Genomic DNA, 26,551 nt, shown 5'->3' on the forward strand with positions numbered 1-26,551 from the left:
TCAGCTCCCAGCTTCTTGCCAGCAGCCCTGAGGCTCCTTTCTCCCTCTTCCCCTATAGATGCATATAGCCAAGTGCAAAAAATTTTCAGTACAGTCATATGGTTCAAAAGCCCAAAAGGATGAAAAATTCCTTGTGCAGGGTCCCTTGAACTCCTGTTTTCTCTCTACTCATCATTATTTCTGATGGAATCTTCTGGAATTCTTTATGCGTGTATGTAAATCGTAACATAGATTCTTGTTTTTCCCATTTTTTTACCCAAACTGTTAACTTTTTTTTACTAAACATATAGTACATCTTAAATTTGAAATTATAGGTAAAGGAGAAAAAATTAAAATCACCCTTAATCTCTCTGCATCCCAGGCCCCCCCACAACCCCCCATGCTTTTTAACCCAATAGTGTGTGCTGTTTTGCATCTGCTTTTCAAGAAAACTGGAACATTTTGAGAATCTTCCGAAGTCCACAAAGATGGAGAAGTGAAAATTAAAAGCAGCCTTATTGAAATTGATGGCCCCTTGTCTTTGCATTCAGCTTGACAGGTGCTCAACTGGACCTATTTTAATAAAAGGAGTTTGTGATTTTTAAAGCAAATGTTTGTTACAGGAAAATTAAAAACATCAGCCTAGTGTAACTAAAGGAAAAAGCAGCCATAACCCCACCTCCTAGATGAGTCATTTTGGTCTGTGCGTATCGTTTTATATGGGATGGTCAGCCTGCATGTGCAGTCGTATATATGGCTTATTTGGCTATGTGAGTCTCTCATGGCCTTAAAAATTCAGAGTAGGCGTTATTTTAAAATCTCTTGTGCTTAGAATGGATGGGCAGTTCTCACCATAACACCTAGCTCTTACCTGCCAGGTGAATGGCGCCTGCCCAGCTGTCCCCAGGCAGCCATCCTCAGCGAAGATGATCGCCGTCTGGGCTGCTGGGTGCTCTGCTTGTCTAGGGACATGGGAGGCTTTCTGGGGTTTTGCAGTTTAAGGAGCTCTGTGGTGGCCACACGTTTCCGTCTGCTTGGGGTTATCTGGGCCTGTGGCCGGGACGGGTGTGCTCAGGCTTCTGCCTCCTCAAAGAGGCACCTCTGCCGTTTCTGGCACAAACCCTGTCTCCTGGGAAGTCATGGTCTCCCAGCTCTGTGGTCAGGGGATGGCGCTGTGAAGTGATCCAACCTGGAATCAGGAGGGTCCAGGGGGAAGTTTGGGGAACTTCTGTCAGTAAAGCAGAATCCTGTTTGAATCCTGCATTCCAGGACCAATGACAAGGAGCATGGGGGCAGGGCCAGCCCTGGCTTGTGGATGGGGGAGGAGGCGTGGGGCTCTGAGAGGCCCAAGGGTCTCCTGGGCTCAGTGACCACTGACCCTGCATCTTTTGCTCCTGGGCGCAGGTACCCCCGAGTTCATGGCGCCAGAGATGTACGAGGAGCATTACGACGAGTCCGTGGATGTTTACGCCTTCGGGATGTGTATGCTGGAGATGGCCACCTCGGAGTACCCCTACTCAGAGTGCCAGAACGCTGCCCAGATCTACAGGAAGGTCACCTGTGTGAGTCCACCGGCCCCTGTGACGGGCTGTGCGTCCCGCGCTGGGCTCTGTGTGCTTTGTAAAATCCTCGCAGAAGCTGTGTGAGGACGGGAAGGAAGCCGTTTTACAGATGGGGAAATAGAGGCTTAGTGGGTAACTCAGGTCTCTGAGCTGCGGTGGAGTAGCAGCAGTTGTAATGTGGGTCATGGGCGGATCCTGGAGGCTGTCACTGGGGCCTCACGCAGCGCTGCGGGGCTGGAGCACCGAAGGGGCCTCTCCAGGAGGTGCCCAGGCCGCCTGTCCATAGAACCCCTCCTCTGTGCCACCTGGGGGCTGCTGGCTTTCCCATCTTCCGGCATGTCCCTAGGCTTTAACTGGATGGTTTCAGTTGTGAAAACAGCATCCTGTTCTTTTCCCTGTGGCTGTCCCGCTGGGTGGGGCATGCAAGGGGAGCATCCAGGGCAGGGCAGCTGGGGCTGGGGCTTTTCCGGGCCCTGGTAACTCACTGTCCATTTGCACCTGCGACCCCAAGGCCCCACCACCCGAGTGCTGGTTGCCTCGCCCCGCCCCCGATGCAGCCTCCTCACTTCTGCAGAAGCATGAGGAGCCATGGTTCCGCCACTCCAGAGTGCCCGCCCTTATCCCGCCCTCACCTTGAGCCCTTCCCGCAGGTTGCAGCTTGCTTCTGTCCTTTGGTTCTTAATTCTAAGTTATCTGTTGGTCATTTTTTTGCTTTGAGCCCCTCCTGTGTGCCGCTGAGGGTGCAAGGTGGGAAGGGAGAATCCTTGGTTGGCAGCACTTGTGGGCATGGGTCAGAGACCCACAGATAGGCGTGCAGCTCCCCAGTGGTGCTGACCGGAGAGGTGGTCCCATCGGCTGTGGGCAGTGGTCCTCCAGGAGGACAGGGGAGGGACCCAAGGGAGGTTAGAGCTGCATTGCCAGGCCTTGAAGGGGTGCTGGTGCCCAGGGTGCAGGTGGAGCAGCTGCTGACCTTGGTTCTGGTTGCACATGTGGATGGGGTGGTGGTCCTTCTGCTGGGCTTGGGGAGACAGGGACTGAGTCCCCTGGGCACATGCTCCTCGGCCACTCTGGTTCTTCCACCAGCCCTGCTGCCTCCCATTTAGGCCCTGGGAGACAGGACACTAGTCAGGGTCCCGTGGCTCCTACGTGGACCCACGTTGGTTTGGGTAAAGCTAGGCTCGGCCCCACCTTGCCTCCTTGAGGAAATCAGATGAAAGGTGCATCCCCTGATCCTTGGTGTTTCCTCTGTTTGCAATAACACCCGTGTGCTCTGGGTCCTCTGGGCCCTCACGCTACGCCCACACACTGGTCCAGCCTCCAGCATCTGCTCCTGTCCTTGGGGGTCTCCTGGGGTCTTGGTGCCCATAGTTCTCAGCTGCCCCAACTCTGTGCTTCGGAGCCCAGAGACGCGAGCCCTTCAAAACAGCCACTTGTTCTTCTGGCACATTCTTCACCCGCTTTGGGGGCCTCAGCTCTCCAGAGATTTAAATGACAGTGTACGCACACACTTACCTGTATTTATACTTTCTCAGACCACCTGCCCCCACCCCCGTAGGACTGTGGCCTTTCTTTCTGGCATAGGTAAACTTTTTCTGTTGGCTTCAGTGGTGTGGTACGGGGTTCTCATCTTAGGGGGACCCCTTATCTGCTTCTGAAACCCAGCGTGCTGTGTCTGTTGCTGCACAGACTCCCCTGCGTGTCAGGCATAACCTGACCCCCATTGGTTATGGCTAGGGGTCGTGGGCAGGGGCTTGGTGGGCACCATGGGGCCCCAGCCGGGTGGTGGGAGCTGCTGGGGATACTGCACTCCCAGGTCTGCCCCTCGGCTGGGGGTGCGCCTCCCCTCTCCCCCATCCCTTTCTGTGGGAAAACGTATGCTTTAAAAAAACAAAAAAAACAAGCCAGGACAAGACCTTTGAAGGCAAAGTCGTTTTGAAGGAGGAAGAACATGACGGTTGAGCCCTCACTGTGTTCAAAATGTTTAAAAACCAGGATCCCCTCCCCACAAACCCCACCCTGAACAGATTGCAGATAAGCCCGGCAGTCCAGCCCCTGTTTCTCCCGGAATCCTGTCTGCTTGTGGGATTGACACGCTGCTGCCCCCATGCCTCTGGCTGCACACCCCTAGCACCCGCTGGGTCTCTGGTCAGCATGAATGCTCGGTCACCTCCTGCTCCCGCTGCCTGAAAGGCATCTGATGTGGCTGCTGGCTGTGGAATTCCGTGGCACAGATGCTTGCTTGCAGCCCCCTCAAGCCACCAGGCCTTGGAAGTCAGCCCCACTGGTGACCACAGTGGGGCCAGCCACGGCAACCACATAGTGACCTCTGCACCCTCCAGGGGGCTGTGGTGAGAAAGGCCAGCTCTTTAGGGTTCCTTGTCCAGCCTCCAAGACCCTCTGGGCAGCTGGCATGGGAGGCCCTGGCTGGCTGGTGGGTGGCCTTGGGCAGGTGCGCCTCTCCCGCCCCCTCTGCTGTGCAGTAAGAGTGCACGTGCTCCCTTGTGGGGAGCTGGGTTGGGCAGAGTGAGCATCGTTGATGTCTGCTCTGAGTGTCCCCTGAATCTTTCTCTTCCCCAGACCTCACTACTCCCGACAGCCCTTCAGTGGGGACTTAGACTGAAACAGCCCCCCCGACCCCAACCCCAACCCCAAACAAGGCTTATGCACTTCCTGCCTTCTCTTCTGCTGGGGTGAGTGTGAGGTGCGCAAGAAACAGACCCCAATTTGGTATTAGGTGACTCTGCTCATGTCATCTTCAGGGCATCAAGCCGGCCAGCTTTGAGAAAGTGCATGATCCTGAAATCAAGGAGATTATTGGGGAGTGTATCTGCAAAAACAAGGAGGAAAGGTGAGTTCCCAGGCAGCACTGGATCTGGGCTGTGGCTCTGGCTGAAATCGCTTCCCAAAAGAAGAAGAGTGTTGGAGATAGGCCACTTTAGGCCACAGGCATACCGGGTCCCAAGAGGCCTGCTGGGCGGTTGGTGGGCAGTCCCTGCCTGAGCTCTGCTGCCTGGAACATGCTCCCTGGCTTTGGGGACTGTCCTAGAGCCCCCAACCCCTTGGCTGGCTGCTTCTCGCCCACCCAGCCTGGAGTGTGGGCGCTACTGGGGCCTCATTCTTCCCTTGTTGCTTTTCTTCTGTGTTGTCCCCAGCAAGTCTATCCATCCCCCCAGCCTGGAGGACACCCCCATGCCAGGCTCCCCTCTCTCTCAGCTCCAGGCTGCGTCTTTCATGCACCTGTTTGTCTGACCCATCTCAAAGTCCCACATTCAAGTCAGAGCCCTTGAGATGCCCCGCAGACCAGCTCCCACCTCAGGTCAGGGCCCTTCCTTCCTCAGCTGGTCAGCCAGGATGCTAGGTGTGTGTTCGGAGCCTTCCTCCTTCCTTCCTCCCTCCCCCATCCCTCCTCCCTCTTTCCCTTTTTCCCTCCCTCCCCCCTTCCTCCCTCTTCTCTCCTCCCCAATCCTTCCTTCCTCCCTCTCTCTCTCCTTCCTTTCTTCCCTCCCTCCTCTCTCTCTTCCCCACTCCGTCCTACCTTCCTTCCTTCCTTCCCTCCCTCCTTCCCCATCCCTCCATCCCTCCCTTTTCTCTCCTTCCTTCCTCTCTTCTGGCCCTTCTTTCCCTATCTCCTCCTTTCTCCCATCTCCCTCCCTCCTCCCTCTCTCTTCCTTCTCCCCCCTGCCCTTCTTCTCCTGCCCATTCGCCACCCTCCCCATTCCTCCTCCTCCTCTCCCCACATACCTCTTCCTCACTTCCTCATGTGCCCTGCCTGCCCCTGCACACCCAGCTCATGCCCTCTCCCCCAATTCTGTGCCTAGCGTTGATCACTGTCCTTTTCTGTCATCTCTCATGTTGGGGCCCTGTCCTGATCCCCAGGCCTTCTCTCTTGCCCCCTGCAGGTTATCGTGTTTTGTTTTTTAAACAAAAATACTAAACGACTGTGAAAAGTATATCACATCAGGAAAGTACAGAGACCACCTCCCAAACCAGGACAGACAGAGCCCCCAGGGCTGTGACCTCTGCACCCCCAGGGGCCCTAACTCCTGACCTTCCCCAGGATCCCCACAGGCATTTGTCACCCTCCCTGAGGGTTGCTCACCCTACTCTCCCCCTTTCATTCATGGTGGCTGTCTGGGCTGCGTGTGGGATGTGTTGTCTTCAGCAGCAATCAGGGATGGGCCACTGGAACTCGAAGGCCACGGTGACCACAGACAGGATGCTGGGAGGAAGCCGGTCCCAGGACAAAACAGGGATCTGTTTGTGCCAGAGACGGGAACTAGACGAGCATTTAGGGATGTGGATTTGGGCGGCAGAGTGGTTAGCATGGCAACACCCACCCCCCATTACCGTGCTGAGGAGCCGCTGAAAATGTCCCTGCTTCCTTGAGGCCAGGGTCCCTCGGGTGGTGAGCTGGGGAGGTGGGGGCCTGCCTCTTCTGGGTCCAGTTCAGTTTTACCTGGAGCCAGGTATCCTGTGACAACTGAGAGCTCCCTGGCACCTCAGCAGGCTTTGACTACACAGTGCAGAGCCTGATTCAAACATTCTTTTCTGAATTACCCAAGTCTCTTAAAAGTGGGGATGTTTAATTTTTATAATGAGAGAAAAAAAGAAGGCTTACGTATTATGCAGTTAGATGTCTTCAGTAGTAGGTTTTTTCTCTTCCCCTGGGAGTTAAGGAATGGAGATGTACTGTTTTGTGCTGCCCTCGAGGGCAGATACTGCCCAGTGGGTAGTACAGTCAGAAGACTTTCTAGAGGGAGCTGGGCTGGTCGTGGCCCCTGCACCCCATGTCCAGGACCCCCTCAGCAAGTGTGCCTTTGTCCTGCCTGACAGCCATCCCCTCCCCAGGTACGAGATCAAGGACCTGCTCAGCCACGCCTTCTTCGCGGAGGACACAGGTGTGAGGGTGGAGCTGGCCGAGGAGGACCATGGCAGGAAGTCCACAATCGCCCTGCGGCTCTGGGTTGAGGACCCCAAGAAACTGAAGGGCAAGCCCAAGGACAATGGGGCCATAGAATTCACCTTTGACCTGGAGAGGGAGACGCCGGATGACGTGGCGCAGGAAATGGTAATGTGTGCTCGTTCCTTGGCAAATCTGGGTGCGTTCCTTGAAAGCGTGTGGTTTCCAAAGATTAGAATGAAGTCAGAAAGGGAGTGTGGTCCTGCAGTGGGTGGGCGGTTCTGGGAACAAGGATCCCTGTTGGTCGAGTGCAGCTGTGAAGGACGTAGGTCTGAATCACCCTGCTGCACAGATGTAGGACATCACCTTGGAAATGGTGCCGTGAAAGGATATCGCGGACTGGTCGGAGAGATCCCTGGGGACTTTAGCATAGCAGGAAGAGCCCTGTTTGGACCAGATTCTTGCTAACTTTGTGCAGGTGTGGGCCTTTGGGTTTGATCTTTATTTCACTTTGTTTCTGTGGAGGATTGTGGTCTGGAGGGCCTGGTGAGAGCAGGAGAATAGAGATGTTTTGTATCACAGAGGGAAAGAAGTATCCGTGAGAAATAAGACGCTGGTTTTGACTGGAAAATCTGAGCAAGAGTGAAAATATGCATGCTTGTTGCAGGAGAGTAAGTGCTTGGCTGTGCCTGTCATAACCACAGAAATGCATGCCCTTTTTTTCTCTTTTTTAAAATAAATGTGTCACTGAAAATAGCACATCTATCAAAAATGTAGTAAGTCACAAGGGTATGGCTGATGGAGTCTTTACAAGTGGATTCCCTGGACCCCAGTAGGTTTTTTTTTAAATTAATACAATAAAATATATTTTTACAAATTGAGGTATGGTTGATTTACAGTGTTCAGGTGTACAGCAAAGTGATTCAGTTATGTATATGTGTATATACATGTATACGTGTGTGTGTGTGTGTTCTTTTTTAGGTTCTTTTCTAATATAGGTTATTACAGTATATTGACTATAGTTCCCTGTGCTATACAGTAGGTCCTATTGTTTATCTATTTTATATATAGTAGTGTGTATCTGTTAATCCCAAACTCCTAATTTATCCTCCTCCCAACTCTTTCCTCTTTGGTACCATAAGTTTGTTTTCTATGTCTGTGAGTCTATTTTTGTTTTGTGAATAGTTCATTTGTATCATTTTTTAAGATCTCACATATAAGTGATATTGTATGATATTTGTCTTTCTCTGACTTTACTTCACTTAGTGTGATAATCTCTAGGTCCAACCAGGTTGCTGCAAATGACATCATTTCATTCTTTTTTATGGCTAATATTCCTTTATTTTATTTAAGTAATATTCCTTTATGTATATACAGTATCACATCGTTTTTATCCATTCAATTGTCAGTGGACATTTAGGTTGTTTCCATGCCTTGGCCTGTTGTAAATAGTGCTGCTATGAACATTAGGGTGCATGTGTTTTTTTTTTTTGAAATAGAGCTTTTGTCTTTTCTGGGTAATGCCTAGAAGTGGGATTGCTGGATCATATGGTAACTCTGTTTTTTAAGGAACCTCCATACTGTTCTCCACAGTGGCTGCACCAATTTACATTCCCCCCAACAGTGTAGGAGGGTTCCCTTTTCTCCACACCCTTGCCAACATTTATTATTTGTAGACTTTTTGATGATTGCCATTCTGACAAGTGTGAGGTCATACCTCATTGTAGTTTTGGTTCGCATTTCTCAAATAATTAGCCATGTTGGACATCTTTTCATGTACCTGTTGGCCATCTGTATGTCTTCTTTGGAGAAATGTCTGCTTAGGTCTTCTGCCCATTTTTTTGATTGGGTTGTTTGTTTTTTTTGGTATTGAGCTATATGAGCTGTTTGTATATTTGGGAAGTTAATCCCTTTTTGGTTGCATCATTTGCAAATATTTTCTCACATTCTGTAGGTTGTCTTGTTGTTTTGTTTATAGTTTCCATCACTGTGCAGAAGCTTTTAAGTTTAATTAGGTTCCATTTGTTTATTTTTGCTTTTATTTCCATTACTCTAGGAGACAAATCCAAAAAAATATTGCCGCGATTTATGTCAAAGTGTGTTCTGCCTATGTTTTCCTCTAGGAGTTTGATAATATCTAATCTTGCATTGAGGTCTTTAGTCCATTTTGAGTTTATTTTTGTATATGATGTTAGAGAGTGTTCTAATTTCATTCTTTTACATGTAGCTGTCCAGTTTTCCCAGCACCAATTATTGAAGAAACTGTCTTTTCTCAAATGTATATACTTGCCTCCTTTGTGGTAGATTAATTGACCATAAGTGTATGGGTCTATTTCTGGGCTTTCTTTCCAGAGTTCCATTGATCTATGCGTCTGTTTTTGTGCCAGTACCATACTGTTTTGATTACTGTGGCTTTGTAGTATAGTCTGAAGTCAGGGAGCATGATTCCTCCCGCTCTGTTCTCCTTTCTCAAGATTATTTTGGCTATTCGGGGTCTTTCGTGGTTACATAAAATTTTTTAAATTATGTTGTTCTAGTTCTGTGGGAAATGCCACTGGTAATTTGATAGGGAAAGACCCCAGCATGGCCCTGGAAGGTGGGCTACAAGAGGTGGAGGGGAGGCTGCCTGCACAGGCTCCTGTGGGGGGCGTATCTGCGGGGCCAGGCTGTGCTGACCACTGCTCAGTGAGGCTCTGCTCAGATAAGGAAATTGAGGCTGGCCATGCCATGTAAGGTGTGGGAGCCACGGACCAAGGGGAATTCAGGGGACTGGGCATGTGTCAGGTGAGGGGTCCATGGAACTTGGTTTAGGTAGTTGCAGCAAGTTAGGGCAGGACAGGAGTGGGAGGTGCATGGCCAGTCAGGACCCTGCCTTCCACTGAACAGCAGCCTGTGCCCCTGATGGCATGTGTGGTAGGTGTGACGCCCTGCTAATGGCACGGAGCCCGTGTCAGGACTCCTTCTCAGCTGCTGGTCACATTCCTGGGCCTAGAAACAGACACCTCTGCTGTAATCGGATTTAACAGTATCATTTAGCTCTGTGCTTCTGGGAGGATCTTTCTATGACCTTGCATAGTGCGCACTGTTGAACTGCTACATATTTGTTGAGAGTTGCATTAAGATGATTACCAGCTTATCTATTTTAGTATAGTAGTTTGTATCTGTTAATCCCATCGTCCTAATTTGTCCCTTCCCCTCCCTTTCCCCTTTGGTAACCTATGTCTGTGAGTCTATATCTGTTTTGTATATAGATTCATTTGTATTATTTTTTTAGATTCCACATTAAAAAATTAGAAAAGAAAAAAAAAGAGAATTACCAGCCCATCAGTCCTATAATTCAGGATCTCTGTTTTTCCATACCGCGACACTGTGGTCTCTCCATGCTTTCTGCTGAAGTTTAAAGCACAAACATAAGTAACGATCAAGGTGGTGTGCAGGCTGGTATCCTGTGAGCTGAGGTTTAGGAAGGTGGGTTGCATATGGAAAGTGTCCTGGAGGGACCGCGGGGACTGGGGGTACCTGGCTAGCAGCTCCAGGTGTCCCGGGGGCAGGAGGAGCAGAGGGAGGCCTCGGGGGGGTTGGCTAGGCCTGCATGGAGATGAGGTGGGTCCCTGGACAGCCTTGAGGGGGTGTGTCTGTCGAGGTGCAGGCACCTCAGGAAGCCCAGGTGGAGAGCAGTGTTCTCGTTCCCCCATGAGCATTGCATAGCGATGGCGTGAGAATGACAGGGCACACAGTTTCCACGTGGTGACCTGTCCTGGAGGCGCCTGGGACCCAGACAGCCTGTGCCATCTGCATCTCAGCTGGACCAGGTACCTCCTCCAGCTCCAGCTCTGTTCTCGGTTCTGTTCCAGACACTCTTCGGTTATATGACAGTGGTACCCAAACATGGCCTGGGCCCCTTCCCAGGACCTGCCCGCCCTCCTGAGAGGACTCATCCCTTCTCTGCCTCGACATAGAAAATACCTTGGCCCCTGGCCGCAGCACAGATGCTGCCCAGCCCCCAGGTCCTTGCGTACATGCCTGTGCCTGTAGCCACGGCCTGGTCCTCACCAAGTCCCTGGCACCTGACTGGACTCACGGGTGGGAGGTGTCTCCAAGAGCTCCCAGTACAGGCCCTGGGCCTGACGCCTCCCCCTTCCCTTTCCTCTGTCTCCTTTAAAAGCGCCTTCTTGTGGGGAACGTCCTCTGTGCTGTATGCCATCCTTGCAGAAGGTGCACCGCTGTGTTCAGTTAAGGAATAATAGAAAAACAACACATACCCAACACTCTGCTTAAGAAACAGAATGAGCCCAGAGCCCTGGAGTGCCTGTGATGAAAGTGGCCGCACTCACACAACGGGGTCTTCCACCTGTGTGAGTGCCCCGGTTGTTACTGGCTGCTGCTCCTGAACCCTGGCGAGACCTGGCTCCTGGCTGGTCCTTGCAGGTCAGTGCTGGTCCTGCAGCCGTTGGCCAGGGTCTAACTTTCCCTCTACTCCCCTCCCCTTCCCACCCATCCGTAAATACCAGAGCCAACCCTGGGGTCTGGGGCTCTCCTTCTCCCTGGGGTCCTAATGGCAGCTGCCTGGGCCTCTCCTGGGCTGTCCCTGGGCCAGGTGTTAGGACCCCGAGGAAGCCCCAGCTGGGCAGAGTTTCAGAGCTCACAACTCCCAGGTTGCTCAGCTGGGTGTTCACTTGCTGATAGCTTTAACTTAACACACACACTTCTTCAAAACTTAAAGTAATTTGAAGAGGAGATGACTACGAATGAAACACCAGTGTTGGTTATCATAAACAGATGGTAACCTTACAAAGGAAGTGCTTTGAAAGCATAGGGGTGTCACTGCACTGCCAGTTCTAGGACTTGGCACCTGGTCTGGGCTGCCCTGTTGTTAACACCTGAGCTTATTGACTGTTGAGTGGTGAAGATGATGAGGCAGGCCGATGGGATAGCTTTCTCTTCTCCCTCTACCATCTCCCCCCAGCAGGGGGCGTGGGGAGGGTGCCGGTGGTGGGTGGGGGATGCAGTGGGGAGGCCTGTGTGAATGTGGATCAGAACAAAGATGCCCCCAGGGCTCAGAGAAGGGTGGACTCTTTGGGGACCTGGGCTGGCTCTGATCTGGAAGTGACCCCTCGTGTAGACCCCCAGGGTGGGAGGGGAGGGAACTTGTAGCCTAGCCCAGGGATTCTCGTGTTTGTGGTACCAGCCCTTCTCCTACACAGCCTCCAGATAATAGGATGTTCCAGTGTGGCCAAATTCTCTGCTGTTTGGGAAAAAATAGAAGAAACACCTTGGAGAGGATCACTGGGGGGTGACTGTGAAAATGGAGATGGAAGGGAAAATGGGTCATGGGCAGAAAATAGAAATGGCAGGCAAGCGTGTCTGTGGGATGCTTTCTTTCCAGCGGCCTCTGGTCAGGTCAGCCACGTGGGGGTGGCACTGAGGGTGGGTGCTGAACCCTGGCTCAGCCTCTTCAGCAAGTCCTGGCCACGTGCCCAGCCCTGCTCACACCTCCCCGTCCTGGTCTGAGCCTGGCGGGGGCCTCAGGGTGGATGTCTGCAGGATTTCAGCACAGTTCATTCTGTCAAATGGAGTTGTCTTCTGAAATGAGTCTTTTGAAATAATCACAAACTTATAGAAAAGTTGCAAATGTGGAACAGAACTGTTCAAGGTGACTTCTTTTGGCCAGACCCGTGTCTGTTTCCCACAGACAGGGACTTTCCTAACAGCCACCTCGGCTGTCAGAACTGGGAGAGCAACCCAGCCCCACCCAGGGTCCGAGTTGTCCAGTGATGCCTTCATGGCAAGAGCGCAGATCAGGGTCGCTCACCACGGTCAGCCCACTGAGGACACTCCCTGAGATCACGTGGTTGAGGGTTTCTGCCAGGGGTGTCCATGTGCAGTTATAATTAATAACTATTTTGTGGGGAGGTACCTTGAAACTACGTAAATATTCCATTTTCACCAGGCTTGCGCTTATTTATATCTGTGTGCACTCACAGTTTCTCTTTTATTCAGTAGGTTGTATGCTCCATTGGTGAGTTACCTATCGCTGTCAACAAATTACCCCAAACACAGGCCTGTACACACTTATGGTCTTGCGCAGTCTCCGAGGTCAGGTATCCGGGAGTAGCTCAGCAGGTGCTTCTGGCTTAGGGCCCCTCATGAGGTGTAGCCAGTGTGTCTGCCAGGGCCGACTGGGGCCGAGGGTTTGTGTCTGCTTGCTCACCTGACTGGTGGCGGGACACTCAGTTCCCAGCCAGGTGGGACATTCAAAGGGCAGCTCATGACATGGCTTCATGGGAGCAGGTGATCCACAGGAGGGAGAGAGACAGAGACACAGAGGGAGAGACAGAGAGATAGAGACAGAGACAGAGACAGAGGGAGGCACACAGACAGAGGCTGAGAGATAGATTGAGAGACAGAGAGACAGAGGCTGAGAGATAGATTGAGAGACAGAGAGACAGAGACTGCATGTATGTGGCCCCCCTTTGTGTACCCTCACTCTGGCAGCAAACCCATCACTTCTGCCACCACAGATCACTTTCATTTCTCCTGTGTGCATTTGTAGACACGTCCTTCAAACCATCATACATCACTGTTTATTTTGGTGCTCAGAATGCCCCAGATTCAGCCAGTGGGAGGCCCTGGGTGCTAGCTTCCATGTTGTCCTGCATGTCTGTCATTTTCTGAGCATGTCCTTGATTTCAGGCACAGTGAGATGTCCAGCTCCCCTCGCCCTTTCCCTGCAAGCCTGAACCCACTCTCACAGCGGCCAAGCTCCGGTCGTTGGCCTGGGCCCACTCGGTTCAGAAGCACATGCTACACCATAAATGTACACACTCACATCTACATCTGGTGTATTTATGTGTGTTGTACTTTGAAAACCGTGAGTTCACATGATGCCAGCGCCCCAAGGTTTGTTCTCTGGTTTTCTCCTGTTTCACATGGGGAATCCCACAGTGACGGCGAGGAGCCTGGCTTCCGCCGTTTTGTGGTTTTGCCATAAATATTCTCAGAGAGCACTCTGATGTTTCCTGGAGATCCTTGATTCATTTACAAACGCTCTCAAATGCTCCGTTGGGAAAATTGGGTTCAGAATTTTGCTAGGCATGGGTACACACCTTTCTGGTCTCTTGTTACTAAATGTGCCTCCTTCCCCCAGCCTCTGTGACTTCTCAGAGAATGTCCAGGACAGCACTGAGGACTGGTTGAGGCTACTTGTCCCTGTCCCTGAGCACACAGAGGCAGCCAGGACCTCTTTCCCGCCCTCGGCCAGCCTGAGAAAGGGGCTCCATGAAAGCCCTGCAGCCCAGCCAGTGAGGGGCCACTCTGAGTTTTGGCCCTGCCAGAGGCAGATGAGGTTCTTCCCTTCTCCCTCACACATCCAGCCCATGGTTACGAGCATCTGCTGTGTTGCCGCCGACCAGGAGCCGGGTCAGTGTAGGTTTAGATGGTCACTCTCCCTGTGGATCTGCAGTCGATGGCGGGAGGATATTTACTTACGGGATGACGAGAGCGTCCACGAGAGGAGCGAGCTTGGTGATGGGGGTGAGGGACCCGAGGAGGGGACTTTGGGCAGAGACCCCACGAGCAGGAGGCGGCGGTGCATACGGCAGGGTTGCCTGGTAGTGGGGCATGTGGGTGGGGCCCATCCCAGTCATGACACGGTGATTTCCTTTGCAGATTGAGTCAGGATTTTTCCACGAGAGTGATGTGAAGATTGTGGCCAAGTCCATCCGTGACCGTGTGGCATTGATCCAGTGGCGGCGGAAGAGGATCTGGCCAGCGCTGCAGCCCCAGGAGCAGCGGGACCCCGGCAGCCCTGACAAGGCCAGGGGCCCACCCACACCCCTGCAGGTCCAGGTGACCTACCACTCTCAGGCTGGGCCGCCAGAGCTGGAGGAGCCCGAGGCCGACCAGCACCTCCTCACCCCTGCGCTGCCGGCCAGCGCCACCTCCCTGGCCTGTGAGTGCTGCCCGCCCCAGGGCCCCCCTGCCCTGCTGCCCTCCCCTTAGCCCACCCCGCGGGTATGAATGATTGGTGTGGGCAAACATTCTTCCAGGGAGGGCACTGGAAGCATCCCCACGTTGCAAAGAGATCTGTTCCCAGAGGGGTTTAAGTCTCCCTGAAGTCCAGCTTCTCAGGACAGGTGGGGGACAAATATCCAGGGAGACCCAGAACCTCCTGCGCCCCCCGAGCCAGCAGGGATAGAGCTTGTTTAGTTCAGCTACTTATCCCGTCTGGAATATATCAGTCCCCGCCTCACAGGGAACCTGAGGGCTGGGCCTCAGGCCTGGAGTCGCTGACCAGTGGAGGCGTCTGTGCCACATGCTGTGGTCCTGGGGCTGCCAGTGGCTGCAGCCTCTAGTCATGCCGTGGTCTTGGTTGTGACTTTTGCTGCTCGGATTGTCCGTCCCCAGGGTTATCTCCCTTCTGGTACTGAACCTTTGAGACCTTTAGTGTGTTTCCCAGAGAGTGTCACTGATGGATTGGTGGGAGTCACTTTGTAGCTGGCTTCATCTCAGACCACTGGAATGAAGAATCCTGTGTCTTCTCCATGTCTAAGTGGAAGTCCTCAGTATCCTAAAAATTTAGCCGTGAGCTGAGGATGGGGGATGTAGCCTTTTCTGTCTGTTCTGTGAATAAGCATGGAGAGCTGAGCCACCTGCCCAAGCCACTATTTCAGGTTGTTTGTGTGGAAAGACCAAAATAGTCTGTGTAATCTATTTAATAGTTACATCCTTTCTTTATCAGTAAAATAGCTAAACATTCTTCAAAGCAGGCTGTTTGAATTCAAACCATCGGCTGGCTGGCCATCACTTTGAGATAGGTTGCCTACTGTTTACTTCTCTCCTACCTGCTCAAGTTTGCTTTGGAGAACAGAATCGCCACGTCATCACTCCATTTTCTGATGAACCGAAAAATTAGTTCAAGAGCATAAAGTTTTTGCAGGAAAAGGCTTTCCACTCCTGACATACCACTACACACTCTGAAAACATAATTTTTAGTTGAAAAATTTCTAGGACAGGAATTAAGAAATCTCCTTTTGTTGAACTTTGAACAGATACAGTCTGTGACCTAGAAAATGCTCTGCTGTGGTAAGATTTTGTGACACAGGCTCGACCCGTTGCATAGATGTGAATCAACAGATGAGTTTAGGGTGGGCGTTCTGTCTGCAAACAGATCCCCTTCCTGACTGACTAAGAATGAGTGTGCTTCACGTAGTGGCCATGCTTCTCAAAAACAGTTTTACCTATTTACCGTAATTTCTCTAAAGTAGACTATATTTAGTCACATTTTATAAAATTCAGAAAATCCAAGAGGGTATACAGCAGAAACCAGTTAATTTTCCTCCCTGGAGGTCACTGATGTTTTAAGTCTTTTAACTTTAACTTCCAGAGATAATAACTTCCAGACGTAACCTATACCTGCAGTCTACCACACACACGCTCAACATGCATATGCATACATACATACATGCGTGCACGTAGAATATACCCACACGAGTGCATGTGCACAGGCGCATGGGCACACGTGCACACACGTGGGCACCCCTGTGTCTCCCTCTAATCTGTAACCCACAGCACCCTGCACATGCTCTTCTGCACCTTGCAGTGGGTCAGAACAGAAAGCCTGTGCTCAGCCATCCCTCTGGCCGCAGTGCCTGGGGCCGGCTGGACCACACTGTGCTTCATAAAGATGAACTAATGTAGACGCAAGCAGCACACACATCACTGGAGGGGACCTGGTCTTAGATAACAAGATGGGCACACACACACTTTCATATATTGGAAGGTGCAGCAAATATCATATGTTTTGACTCCCCACTCTGTTTTCTGTTAGCTGCCCACCAGCTAACCAGATCAGGCTCAAGCCTGGGCCAGCATCTGTGACTGTGAGAACACAATTTGTCAATAGGTTAAAAGTGATTTTTAAAAATAATTTTTATTATACAAATAAACACATTCACTTTAAAAATATAAAGTGTCACATATATGGTTAGAGTCACTGTACCTGAAATTGGTCTGTACACTCTCTCTCATGCACTCACCTCTCTGTCTCTGTCTCGTGTGCCCACACTCTGTCTCTCATGTGCACATGCTGTCTCTGTCTCTAAGTAGCAATGACTACCAGCCACCTCATCAAAACTCAGAGCCACTTGGTAAATTGTTTTGCACAATCAAACCTCACCATTCTTAAGTCTTCCTGGGTCAAAATAAGTTCTGATCAGCTCTTGGGAAAAATTATTTTGTTGCAAAGCCAACAAGAGTCCTCTTTTACTTTATTTGTTTAAATTACAAATGGACACGTAGGCCAAAAGGTGCCCCATAGAAATAGCTTGGTGTTCATAGGTGACAAATCCTAATGCTTATGTAGCTTTTGGAACCTGGAGGCAGTAAAACAAAAGTGCCACTTCAAACAGGTTTTTGCTTTTCACTCTTGCCTGGCATGACCATGCAGGCGCCCTGTCTTCCCAGGTGTCTTCCCAGGCTTGGTGAGACCAGCCTGTGGGCCGTGGCAGTCTCGTCTGTGCCCCCATGTGCAGGCAGCTCCTTCCACCCAGGCTGGGTTTGATGGCCAATCTGGGCTGATCTTGGGTGAGGCTGGCCTCTTGGGGGGCTGCCTTGGGCCGTGGACTCTCCGGGTCCCCCTTTTATGGCCTCTCTGTGGGGCAGGCACCTCGTCCGCCCCGTTTTCCAACCACGTTACACCTGGGCCTGTGAAGCGAGGGGCTAGATTTGGACCCAGGTCTTCCTACTTCAGGCTCTTTGCTGTGGTGAGTGGAGGTGGTCAGGGTCCTGAGACCTCCCTCCCCTGCTATAAAACTCAGGTGGTAGTTCTTTCCTCCACATGACTGTAGCTTTTCCTAACTTGGACGTTCCATCTGGTGCCTTTGAAGAGCTGAAAGTGCTCACTTTCAAGGCCAGGTCAGGTGCCAGATGAGGTCCCTATCTGTAAGCTGGTGGAAGTTGTCCTGCCTACAGAGGGTGGTGCAAGGTACCCACCTGGGATCCATGGTGGCCCATGGTGAGCACCAACAGATGTCAGGCAGTGTGTGGGCAGGCTGCCAGGGCCATTGCTGGGTGGTACAATTACAGCCCCCTGTACCGTTCTTTAGTTGATTTTTTTTAATGACACACATTTATTATGTATGTGATCTGGAAATGTAACCAAGTCTTTGTTTTACAGAAGAAAACACGAGGACAAGCTATCCCATGTTTGCGTTCCCTGAGACTTGCTGGAGTGCTGTGGGGGTGATGTTTGGGGGTGCCCGCTTTGAGCTGTGCTTTTGTCCTCCTTCCCCAGCGGACAGCACGTTTGACAGTGGCCAGGGCTCCACGGTGTATTCGGACTCGCAGAGCAGCCAGCAGAGCGTTGTGCTGGGCTCGCTGGTGGATGGAGTGCAGCCCCCCGCCCAGTGTGTGTGCAGCCCCCCTGTGAGCGTGAGTGACGGGCCTGTCCTGCCACATAGCCTGCCCTCACTGGGGGCCTACCAGCAGCCTGCCGTGGTGAGTCAGCCCACCCCTTCTGGCCAGAGTTCCTGTCCACATGGACTAGAGTCTGTGATGGTCCATCTAGTTGGTGCTGGCCTGTTGTCAGTTCCCAGCCATGCAAAAGCAGGCCCGTGGGAGGTCCATCCTTGCCAGTAACTGCAGGGCTGCAGGCTGGAGCAGCCTATGGTGTACCCTCAAAGACCTGCCAGATGAGAAAATACTGGAAACAGAGCCCAGTGACACCCAGTGCTTGCAAAGCTGTGATAAACCTGGCAAGGTCCCGCCCTGTGACTGACGCTGGGCCTGAAAAGTTACTTCTGACTGTCGCAAAGGTGACAGAAAAGCATCATTTATAGTAATGAAGCCTTTGATTTTGTCTCAGTGTCTGGCTTCACTGAGGGAGTGTTAAGTATCTCCTGGCATTTCTCCACCACATATGCAGCTGTTAAAAGTTAGAGGTATGGAAACGACCAAATCACGGGAAGCATTTTCAGTGATGTTTGAGAAGTAGGATTGAAAGGGCCTCATGCTTCTTTATGCCTGTGGAATAATTTGTTAGATGAGATGGAAATTGCTAGATGAGGGAGTCACATTTAGCATTTGTTTTTTTATTTTGATTTTTTTTAATGTTAAAGAAAGCAAAACAATTGCTTGCTTCCCAGTCCCAAATGGTCAGTCCCAGGGAAGTTGCCCTTGAGCCAGGCTGTGGAGAGGGGTCCAGAGAGAGATTTAGATGCCCCTCAGGCCCAGAAGTGGTCAGGGCCAGTGCCCCTGCCCGAAGAGCGTCTCCTGCCTCACGTTACAGTGGCTCCCAATGTGCTCTCACATGTGCTCTCACTCCACGCTCTCACGTGTGCTTTCAATCACGCACTGTCACACTGCGGCTGCCTTTTGGGGCTGCTGAGTGCCGGGCCCCAGCCTTTCTGGCCACCTCTGTCTCTCTTCCCTCCCCTCCTGACTGCTCAGGCTCAGAAAGTCCCTTTGGAAAAGCAGTTGAAGCATTTGCCTCTGCTGACTGGAACCCAGTATTCATCTGCAGTTTGACTCGTTTCACAAAATTAAGTGAAATATGATTTTAGAGCAGGAAGAGTTCATTTATGAGAAGGCCACCTGCTTCTCAGAGCAGTGGTTCTCGGCTTTAGGTCACCCATGCTAGGGCTGAGCCAGAACCTTCCACCGGCCCTCATCCCCTCTAGGGCAGGATCATACTTTCCCTGGCCCCACAGTGTGCTCTCCACCCAGGTCCCTGCAGCACTGCCCCTGTCCTAGTTTTGGCTCACAGGCCGGAATGCCCGTGCACAGGTAGGTCGAGGGCCTGGCCAGGATACACCCAAAATTGGCTGGAGTGTTCTCTCCCATCTTTTGCCTATTTATGCAAAAACACCTTGGACAGAAGGGGTCCCCAGGGTGCACTGAGGGCTCCTGGGGAGGGTTGCCATGGTGATTTGCCCCTGGGACCCAGGGAAGAAGTGGCACAGACGGTGGAGTCAGGAGTACAAGCCGCTCCTCTGAGGCCTCCAGGCTGCCTGAGCTCCTGACTCCTGCTGGGCTAGGGATTGCGGCTCTAGGAACACGTGCTCACGTGACTCATTCCACCCTGTGGCTTCAAGTGAACGCAAAGGAGAGATTCCATTCTACCCCATGCTGCTTTTCATAAAGCGTTTACTGCAGAAGATGAAATGAGTGATAATGGTTTTGGAAATCACGTGTTTCATCTAGAAAACAAGTGAGAGAACTTTCTGATGTCGATGTGCTCTCACCTTCAGAAGTCATCTCTGTGTTTTTTTCCATAGCTCTCACCTGCTTCTCACATCCCCACTATTTTGAAGTAAATCCTAGACAGAAAGATGTTTTGCCCCAAGATATTTCAGTCTATATCTCTTCAGGATCAAGACTCTGAAAACAAAACCCCGTACCATTATTGCACCTAAAAATGAACAAGTTAGCAGCTGTTCTTAATAGCATCAAACATCCACTACTCAGATTTCTGACTCTTTCCTAGTCCATGTCTATGCTGTGCTTGGCGGTGAGGGCTCACGTCTGTGGCCTTGTTTCTTTCCTGATGGGTGAGTCATGGGAGACTCGCAGCTCTTCAGGGCACCCCTCTCTCCAGCTCTGTCCCACGTTTTATTCCCACGTTTCCATATTCTGTTTGTGAATATATCCACATGTACACATTTTATATTGTCTTATGAACAAGACACGTATACCTTTTTATCTTTCCCTCATTTAATGTCATAACAAGCGTTTTCCAAGCTTCCACAAATCTCTTTTAATGATCTTTTCTCACAGCATGATATTCTGTGGAGCTGAAGTTCTAGGACATTCCCTGGTTGGGAGGTGTGGCTGTTCTTGGTTTAGGGACCTCCACACCTTGCTTCTGCTGCATCATGTTCCTCGGAAAGGGTCCCTGGCAGGATGGCAGGCACGGGGAGTGAGAGATGGGTCCCTGGAGATGGTGAGTGTGTGCTTGGCAGGGCTCCTTAGGACAGCTCCTGAGTGTGGCTCTGGGTGCTTTTTGCAGCCTGGCCTGTCGGTGGCCTCCATCCCGCCCCCCGCCCGCCCTCTGCTCCCACAGCAGCCTTTCCCGGAGCCGGCCATGAGCTTCGCCCCTGGGCTGCCGCCGCCCAGTGCCCCTGTGCCGACAGGCCCAGGCCAGCCCACACCCCCCGCCCACCAGGTGAGTGCTGGCTGCCCCTCTTTATGGGTACCATGGGTGCCTCGGTCTCCCCAGGCCCTGCCCATCCGTATTGGCTGGCCTGAGCCCAGTGTCTGTGAGCCTCCTGGCAGGTCCAGACCCCCTATACGCCTTCTCTGCAGTTCCCCAGGGCCCAGGGTGTAGATGGGAGTGGGGGTGGGTCTCTTGTGTCTGTGGAGTTCAGGGTTCCGCAGCACTCAGAAGGTCCCCGTTGCACACAGTGGTCCTCCCAGATCTGTGTGTCCCGGGCTCCAGCCTGGGTGTTTGAACATGTGTGTGGGTATGTGTGTGTGTGCATGTGTGTGAGTCGATATATTCTGTTGTGTCTAAGTACATAGGTGTATCTCAGGAGGGCACTGGTCTAAGAGAAGCCCCTCTCTCTTTCTAGCCTCCTCACGTGACCCAGCCGGTACCCCTGCCACAGGTCCTGGCCCCACAGCCTGTGGGCCCCCTCCAGCCGGTGCCCCCCAACCTGCCTCCATACCTGGCTCCAACCTCCCAGGTGGTGGCCCCTGCTCAGCTGAAGCCCCTCCAGATGCCTCCGGCGCCCCTGCAGCCACTTGCTCAAGTCCCTCCACAGGTACCTCTCTGTCCCCTGCCCTACAGCCTCACCTTCTCCCCCAGTCTGGTTGGCTGTTCCTTGTCCTCAGGGCACACGGGTCCCTCAAGAGACAGACACTCCCTGATGACAGGGCGGCTGGGCTGCCGTGCTCTCCTGCCTTTGACTTCTGCCCCACATGCATCTAGGATGGGGAAAGGTTTAGTCCAGAGTCAGACCAGAGAAGCCAGGATGGGGCTGTGAGCACGTAGCTATAGTCACCGTCCTCCACAGAGCTACTCGAGGCTGTGCTGACCGTGGATTCTTGCGAGTCCAGGGGACAGCCGAGCAGCTCGCCAGCTACAAAGAAGAGTTGACTGTAAAAGTGACTTCTGATGCCCGTCTTCGGGGGAGCATCACGGGACCAGTATCACTTGATAGCACGTGGTTGATGCTTGGGTGCTGTCACTCAGGCTAATGCTGTCAGTGGTCATGCATGTTTCCAGTGAACCTTGATCACGGGACGGCTTTCGTTTCATGGATCCCATTATAGTGTGTTGGCAGAGCTAGGATGGGAAGTGAAGCTGTGAGTGTTCCTGCGGTTTATAGGCACCACCCAGAAGGTTCTTTCATGTCAGCAGTTGCCTGTCACCAGCCTTGTCCTCATTACTCCTGCATTGGAGTCACTTTCATCATCTAGTTCACCCACCACCTTGCTCCCGGTGGTCGGGCATTTAGTTGCTTTTCAAATACACAGAGGTCAGTTTGCATATTTTCGCTGTCTTATAATTACACAAAGGCACATATTATGCAATGCTCGTGTGCCCGCAACCAGAAAAGCTTTATTTTAGAGAGAACTGTCAGAGAATCTGCTGAAATGTTTGAAGGGCTAGATCCACGAGATGTCTCCAGGATGGACGAGCAGACACTGAAGGTTCCAGAGCTCTGCTGTTGTGAGACGCTGCTGTCTCCCAGGATGCATGGCACAGGGGCATTCGGCCAGCAAGGAGGGGCTGGAAGATATGCTTTTCTTGAGATAACCTGTTGAAGAATTTGGTCTCAGTGTGAATTTATACAGATTGGAGGGAATCAGGCAAAGTAATTTCAGATGTTTGGGGCCAGTCCGGTAGCTCTGGCAGTCCTGGTCTTTCTGAATGAGAACATGCCAAAGCTGTGAATCTGATGGTCACTGTTATAACCCCTGATGTCCTTGCAGTCACCTAGCAGTAGCCTCAGCATGGCCCAGCCTGAGCCCCTTTGAGGTGGTGCTGAAGGTGGGGCTGTCTTGAAGGTCATGTCTGCACCCCACACCCTTCTGAGGCCTCCTGCCTTTCCTTCTCTTTGATGGTATCATACACTTGGTTCCATTTAAATTGGGTTTGTTTTTGTTCCCTTCCATAGAAGCTACACAAAAGTGTGTTGGGGCAGAAGCTGTGGGTGACGTGGACCCTCTCACCCAGTGCAGATGTGCTGCAGACACGGCCAAGTCTTGGTGGGGCTGACATGCTTGTTCTCTTTCAGATGCCTCCACTTCCTGTTGTCCCCCCCATCGCTCCACTGGCCACAGTCGACAGCCTCCCTGCAGCCCTTCCTGACCTGCCAGCCACCAGTGGGCCCGCCGTGCCTCCCCCCTCTCAGTATTTCTCTCCAGCTGTCATCTTGCCAAGCCTCCCACTCAGTGCCACCACTGCTCCCCTGCCCACGTCACCGGCCCTGCCTCTGCAGACAGTCAAGCTGCCCCACCCTGCAGGGGCACCACTGGCCGTCCCATGCCAGACCATCGTGCCAAACGTGGCGGCCACTGCTACTGGCATCCCTCTGCTGGCTGTGGCTCCACAGGGTGTGGCTGCCCTGTCCATTCACCCCACCGTGGCCCAGCTCCCTGCCCAGCCTGTGTACCCGGCGGCCTTTCCGCAGATGGTGCCCAGCGACGTCCCGCCTTCTCCCCTCCATGCAGCGCAGAATGTGCGGGCTGCCCCTCCCCACCCGGCACCCCCCATGCTGCCACAACCCCACAAGCCAAGTGTTGCCCGCCTTGCCGAGCAGGCTGCTCCGGCCGCCAGTGCTGGGAGTCAGGTAACCCACCTGCTGGCCAGGGCCCACCCTCTAGGCACTGGGAGACCCCTTAGCACACGAGGAGTTCATGGACCTCTGCTCCTTCTCAGCACCTTGACCCCGGTAGCAGAGTGGGAATGGACAAGCAGGCAACTCTGTCCCATGGCTGCAGCGTCTCATCCAGCATGGGGGGTGTCTGCTGCCTCCTCTCGCCTCCCAGCACGTGTTAGGAGCCTTGGGGATTGGGGTGGCTAGAAGCTCCACTCTTGGTTCCTTCCCAAGTGTCAGTAGCAGCTGCTTGTGGTGGGGGGGCTCCTGGGCATTGTGGCACCTGCCTTCACCTGGATAGGGTTGGCAGTCTCGGTGCAGCTGTGTCAGCCACTCCGTGGACGCTGGAGAGGCTCACGCTGCCTGTCTTTTTGCCTGTCAAAGTAAAGAAGGCGGGTAACCCCCATCTCAGCAACTGGGAAATGAGGCAGATGGGGTTCTGACGGGATCTGTTGGTTGTGGACTGGGCAGTGCTGGGTGTACATGGGTTATTGGTTCCAAGGCAGTCATGGCAGACAAGGATGATGTCTCAGAATCAGGTGGGGACCATGGGCAGCTTGTTGGGCTGACAGGGAAGGGATACAGGGACACGCACCCTGCTGGCTGGGCGGACCTCCCCGTGGCTCCACGCACCTGCGCAGCCCATGCGTGTTTTGGAGCTCCAGGGCAGTTATCCACCCTCACGTGAGGAGAGGAGCTGGCGTGGGGCTCTCACCTTGTGGGGGGCTCTCACCTTGTGGGGGGCTCTCACCTTGGGGAGGCTCTCATCTGGGCATCCCCCCACCTAGGGAGCCTCTTACTTGGGAGCCCTCCCACCTCAGGGCCTCTTACCTGGGCGCCCTCCCACCTGGCCCCACCCTGGCTCTAATCCTCAAGAGCTTTGTGCCTGTTGGGCGTGTCCTTTGCCGTTTGAGCTCAGGCTCCTGCCCTTTTGATTTGGTCATGAAGATTCATTCTGGAAGTGTGCTAAGGGGCCAGGTGTCCCCCTAGCTCGTTTTGTACTGAATCCATTCTAGAGTAAGGCACTGTGTCCTAAGTATGCACAGATTCTCCTGGATGTTTCTGTCCACCGGGTGTGGCTGCCCTGTCCATTCACCCCACTGTGGCCCAGCTCCCTGCCCAGCCTGCGGCCTTTCCGCAGATGGTGCGGAAGAAGGGATTTGTACTCGGAGAAGGAAGGGACGATTTTCCTTGACCAGTAGGCTGGTGTTTGTTTGAAAACCAGTGTGAGGAGGTGCATCAGTCCAGTGCCTTGCCTGAGCAGGCACCTCCCTGGTCTGTTACTTGGAGTAACACTGACTCGGGTCAGGGCCATTTGGGGAAAGCCAAGGGCCGAGTGGAGGCCTGGGGGTCTGTGGTGTCATTGCTGGGCCCGTGCCTGACGCCACATGCTGGCCTGGCACACTGTTGGCACTGGGTTGTTGGCTCAGCCAGTGGCTGGAGAAGGTGCTGGGTGCTTAGAGGTCACTGGCCAGGCCTGGTGGCCTCTCTGTGGTCCGGCTGGCAGAGGGTCTGGAGTTGATTGATGAGCTTGTCTGGCCGCCCAGAGGCTTCCCTGCGCTGAGGGAAGAGACTCCCCTGAATGCACCAGCTGGGGTGTCTTTCCAGGAGAGAGGGCTCCTCGGCTAGGCTTTGGCTTTCGCATCTTACCCCACATACCACGTGTCTTATTGGTCTCATACCAGCAGGCCCGGTGGCGGGTCATTCCCATTCCCAACCTCAACCCCGAACTGGAGCCCTTAGCCTGTCTTAGCCTTCCCCCATGAGAGCTTTTCAAGAGGGAACAGTAGGGAATCTGGTCCAGCTCCTGAGTCACCCCATGGAAGGCATAGGTCCACAGTCCCTCTTGCCATGGCTGGGATTGGAATGCAGGATTTGTTTGTTTGTTTTTTGCGTTACGCGGCCCCTCACTGTTGTGGCCTCTCCCGTTGCGGAGCACAGGCTCCGGACGCGCAGGCTCAGCGGCCATGGCTCACGGGCCCAGCCGCTCCGCGGCATGTGGGATCTTCCCGGACCGGGGCACGAACCCATGTCCCCTGCATCGGCAGGCGGACTCTCAACCACTGCGCCACCAGGGAAGCCCCGGAATGCAGGTGTTGACCTGACAGGAGGCTTGGATGGAGTAGCGTGGTGGCCTGGCCCTGTAGGGTGGTGGCACGGAGCCCAGACAGGTGCTAAGTGTGTGCCATACTTACAGCTTCTCAGCCTGACTCAGCTAGAAGTTCCGAGATGAAGTGCAGTTTTAGGTTTGATTTTATACAGATGGGGACATGAGAGTGTCCGTTCTTGTTTGTTTCATTAAATCTGCATACAAACATTCCTGGATTTGTCTGTGGGGTGTGGGTGGATGGAGAGGGATGTCTGCATTTCCTGCTCACCTGCCTGGATGGTGGAAGTGCCTGCTTTGGTCCGGGACCCTCAGGAAATGCCATGGCCCGCACCCCAATTTGCATCCCTGTCCTCTGTGCCCCCAGATCCTGCTTGGCCACCCGCCTCCATATGCCGTGGATGTCACCACCCAGGTCCCCACAGTGCCTGCGCCTGCTGCCGTTCTCTCCCCACCTCTGCCAGAAGTGCTGCCGCCTACTGCCCCTGAGCTCCTGCCTCAGCTCCCCGGCTCCCTGGCCCCCACAGTGATGGCAGCTGCTCAGAGCTTGCCTGTCCAGACCACTGCGCTCCTGCCACCTGCTAACCTGCCACTGCCCAGCGGTCCTGGGATCACTGGTCCCTGCCCAGCCGTTCAGCTGACAGTGGAGCTGCCCCCGGAGGTGTGTGGCCCTCCCCTTGGGGCTTAGCCCCCATTCCGTCACCCTGATCCCAGCACCACGGCAGCCCTCCTGTGCCATGACCTTGGGTCTCAGCCCTAGAAGTCGGGGATGCCCTTGGGAAGGTGGAAGCATGTACTCAGGGACACCATGGGTGCTGTTCTTATCTTCCTCTGCTGTCCCTGGATGTCACACTTTCTTTAATGACACATCCAGCTGGAGACCATGATTTTTACACATGGATTCAGAGTGCTTTTCTTTGGAGGCGATGGGAAGGCCTGTGACAATTCTTCCTGGGCCATGTGCTCCCTCATGGGGATGATCAAAGTGGGTTAGCGTGTTTGGAAAGGGGGTGGCCCCAGCTTTTAGAAATCTGCTTGGCTCCAAGCGTTAACATAAAACCCCTCACTCCTGCCACCCTGCGTGGTTTGCTTGCTGCAGTCAGAAGGAGGCGGGTGGCGGGCTGGGCTGTGGAGGTGGGGAGACAGCAGACTGATGCGTCTGTGTCGCGGGGGAATGGATGTG

The 26,551-nt window shown here is 53.2% G+C and overlaps 1 protein-coding gene across 1 annotated transcript in view; it reads left to right on the forward strand.

The window, feature by feature from the left end:
• WNK2 (WNK lysine deficient protein kinase 2) overlaps nt 1-26,551 on the forward strand; it is a 155,712-nt gene that overhangs the window by 44,677 nt on the left and 84,484 nt on the right. Inside the window, exons 5-13 of the mRNA XM_079925504.1 lie at nt 1,384-1,541; nt 4,301-4,389; nt 6,390-6,609; nt 14,110-14,392; nt 17,735-17,937; nt 20,447-20,602; nt 21,009-21,200; nt 22,680-23,234; nt 25,736-26,029. Coding sequence (XP_079781630.1) covers nt 1,384-1,541; nt 4,301-4,389; nt 6,390-6,609; nt 14,110-14,392; nt 17,735-17,937; nt 20,447-20,602; nt 21,009-21,200; nt 22,680-23,234; nt 25,736-26,029 — 2,150 coding nt within the window. The remainder of the gene's footprint in view (nt 1-1,383; nt 1,542-4,300; nt 4,390-6,389; nt 6,610-14,109; nt 14,393-17,734; nt 17,938-20,446; nt 20,603-21,008; nt 21,201-22,679; nt 23,235-25,735; nt 26,030-26,551) is intronic.

This window comes from Stenella coeruleoalba, assembly GCF_951394435.1.
Source record: "Stenella coeruleoalba genome assembly, chromosome: 7".
NCBI lineage: Eukaryota > Metazoa > Chordata > Mammalia > Artiodactyla > Delphinidae > Stenella > Stenella coeruleoalba.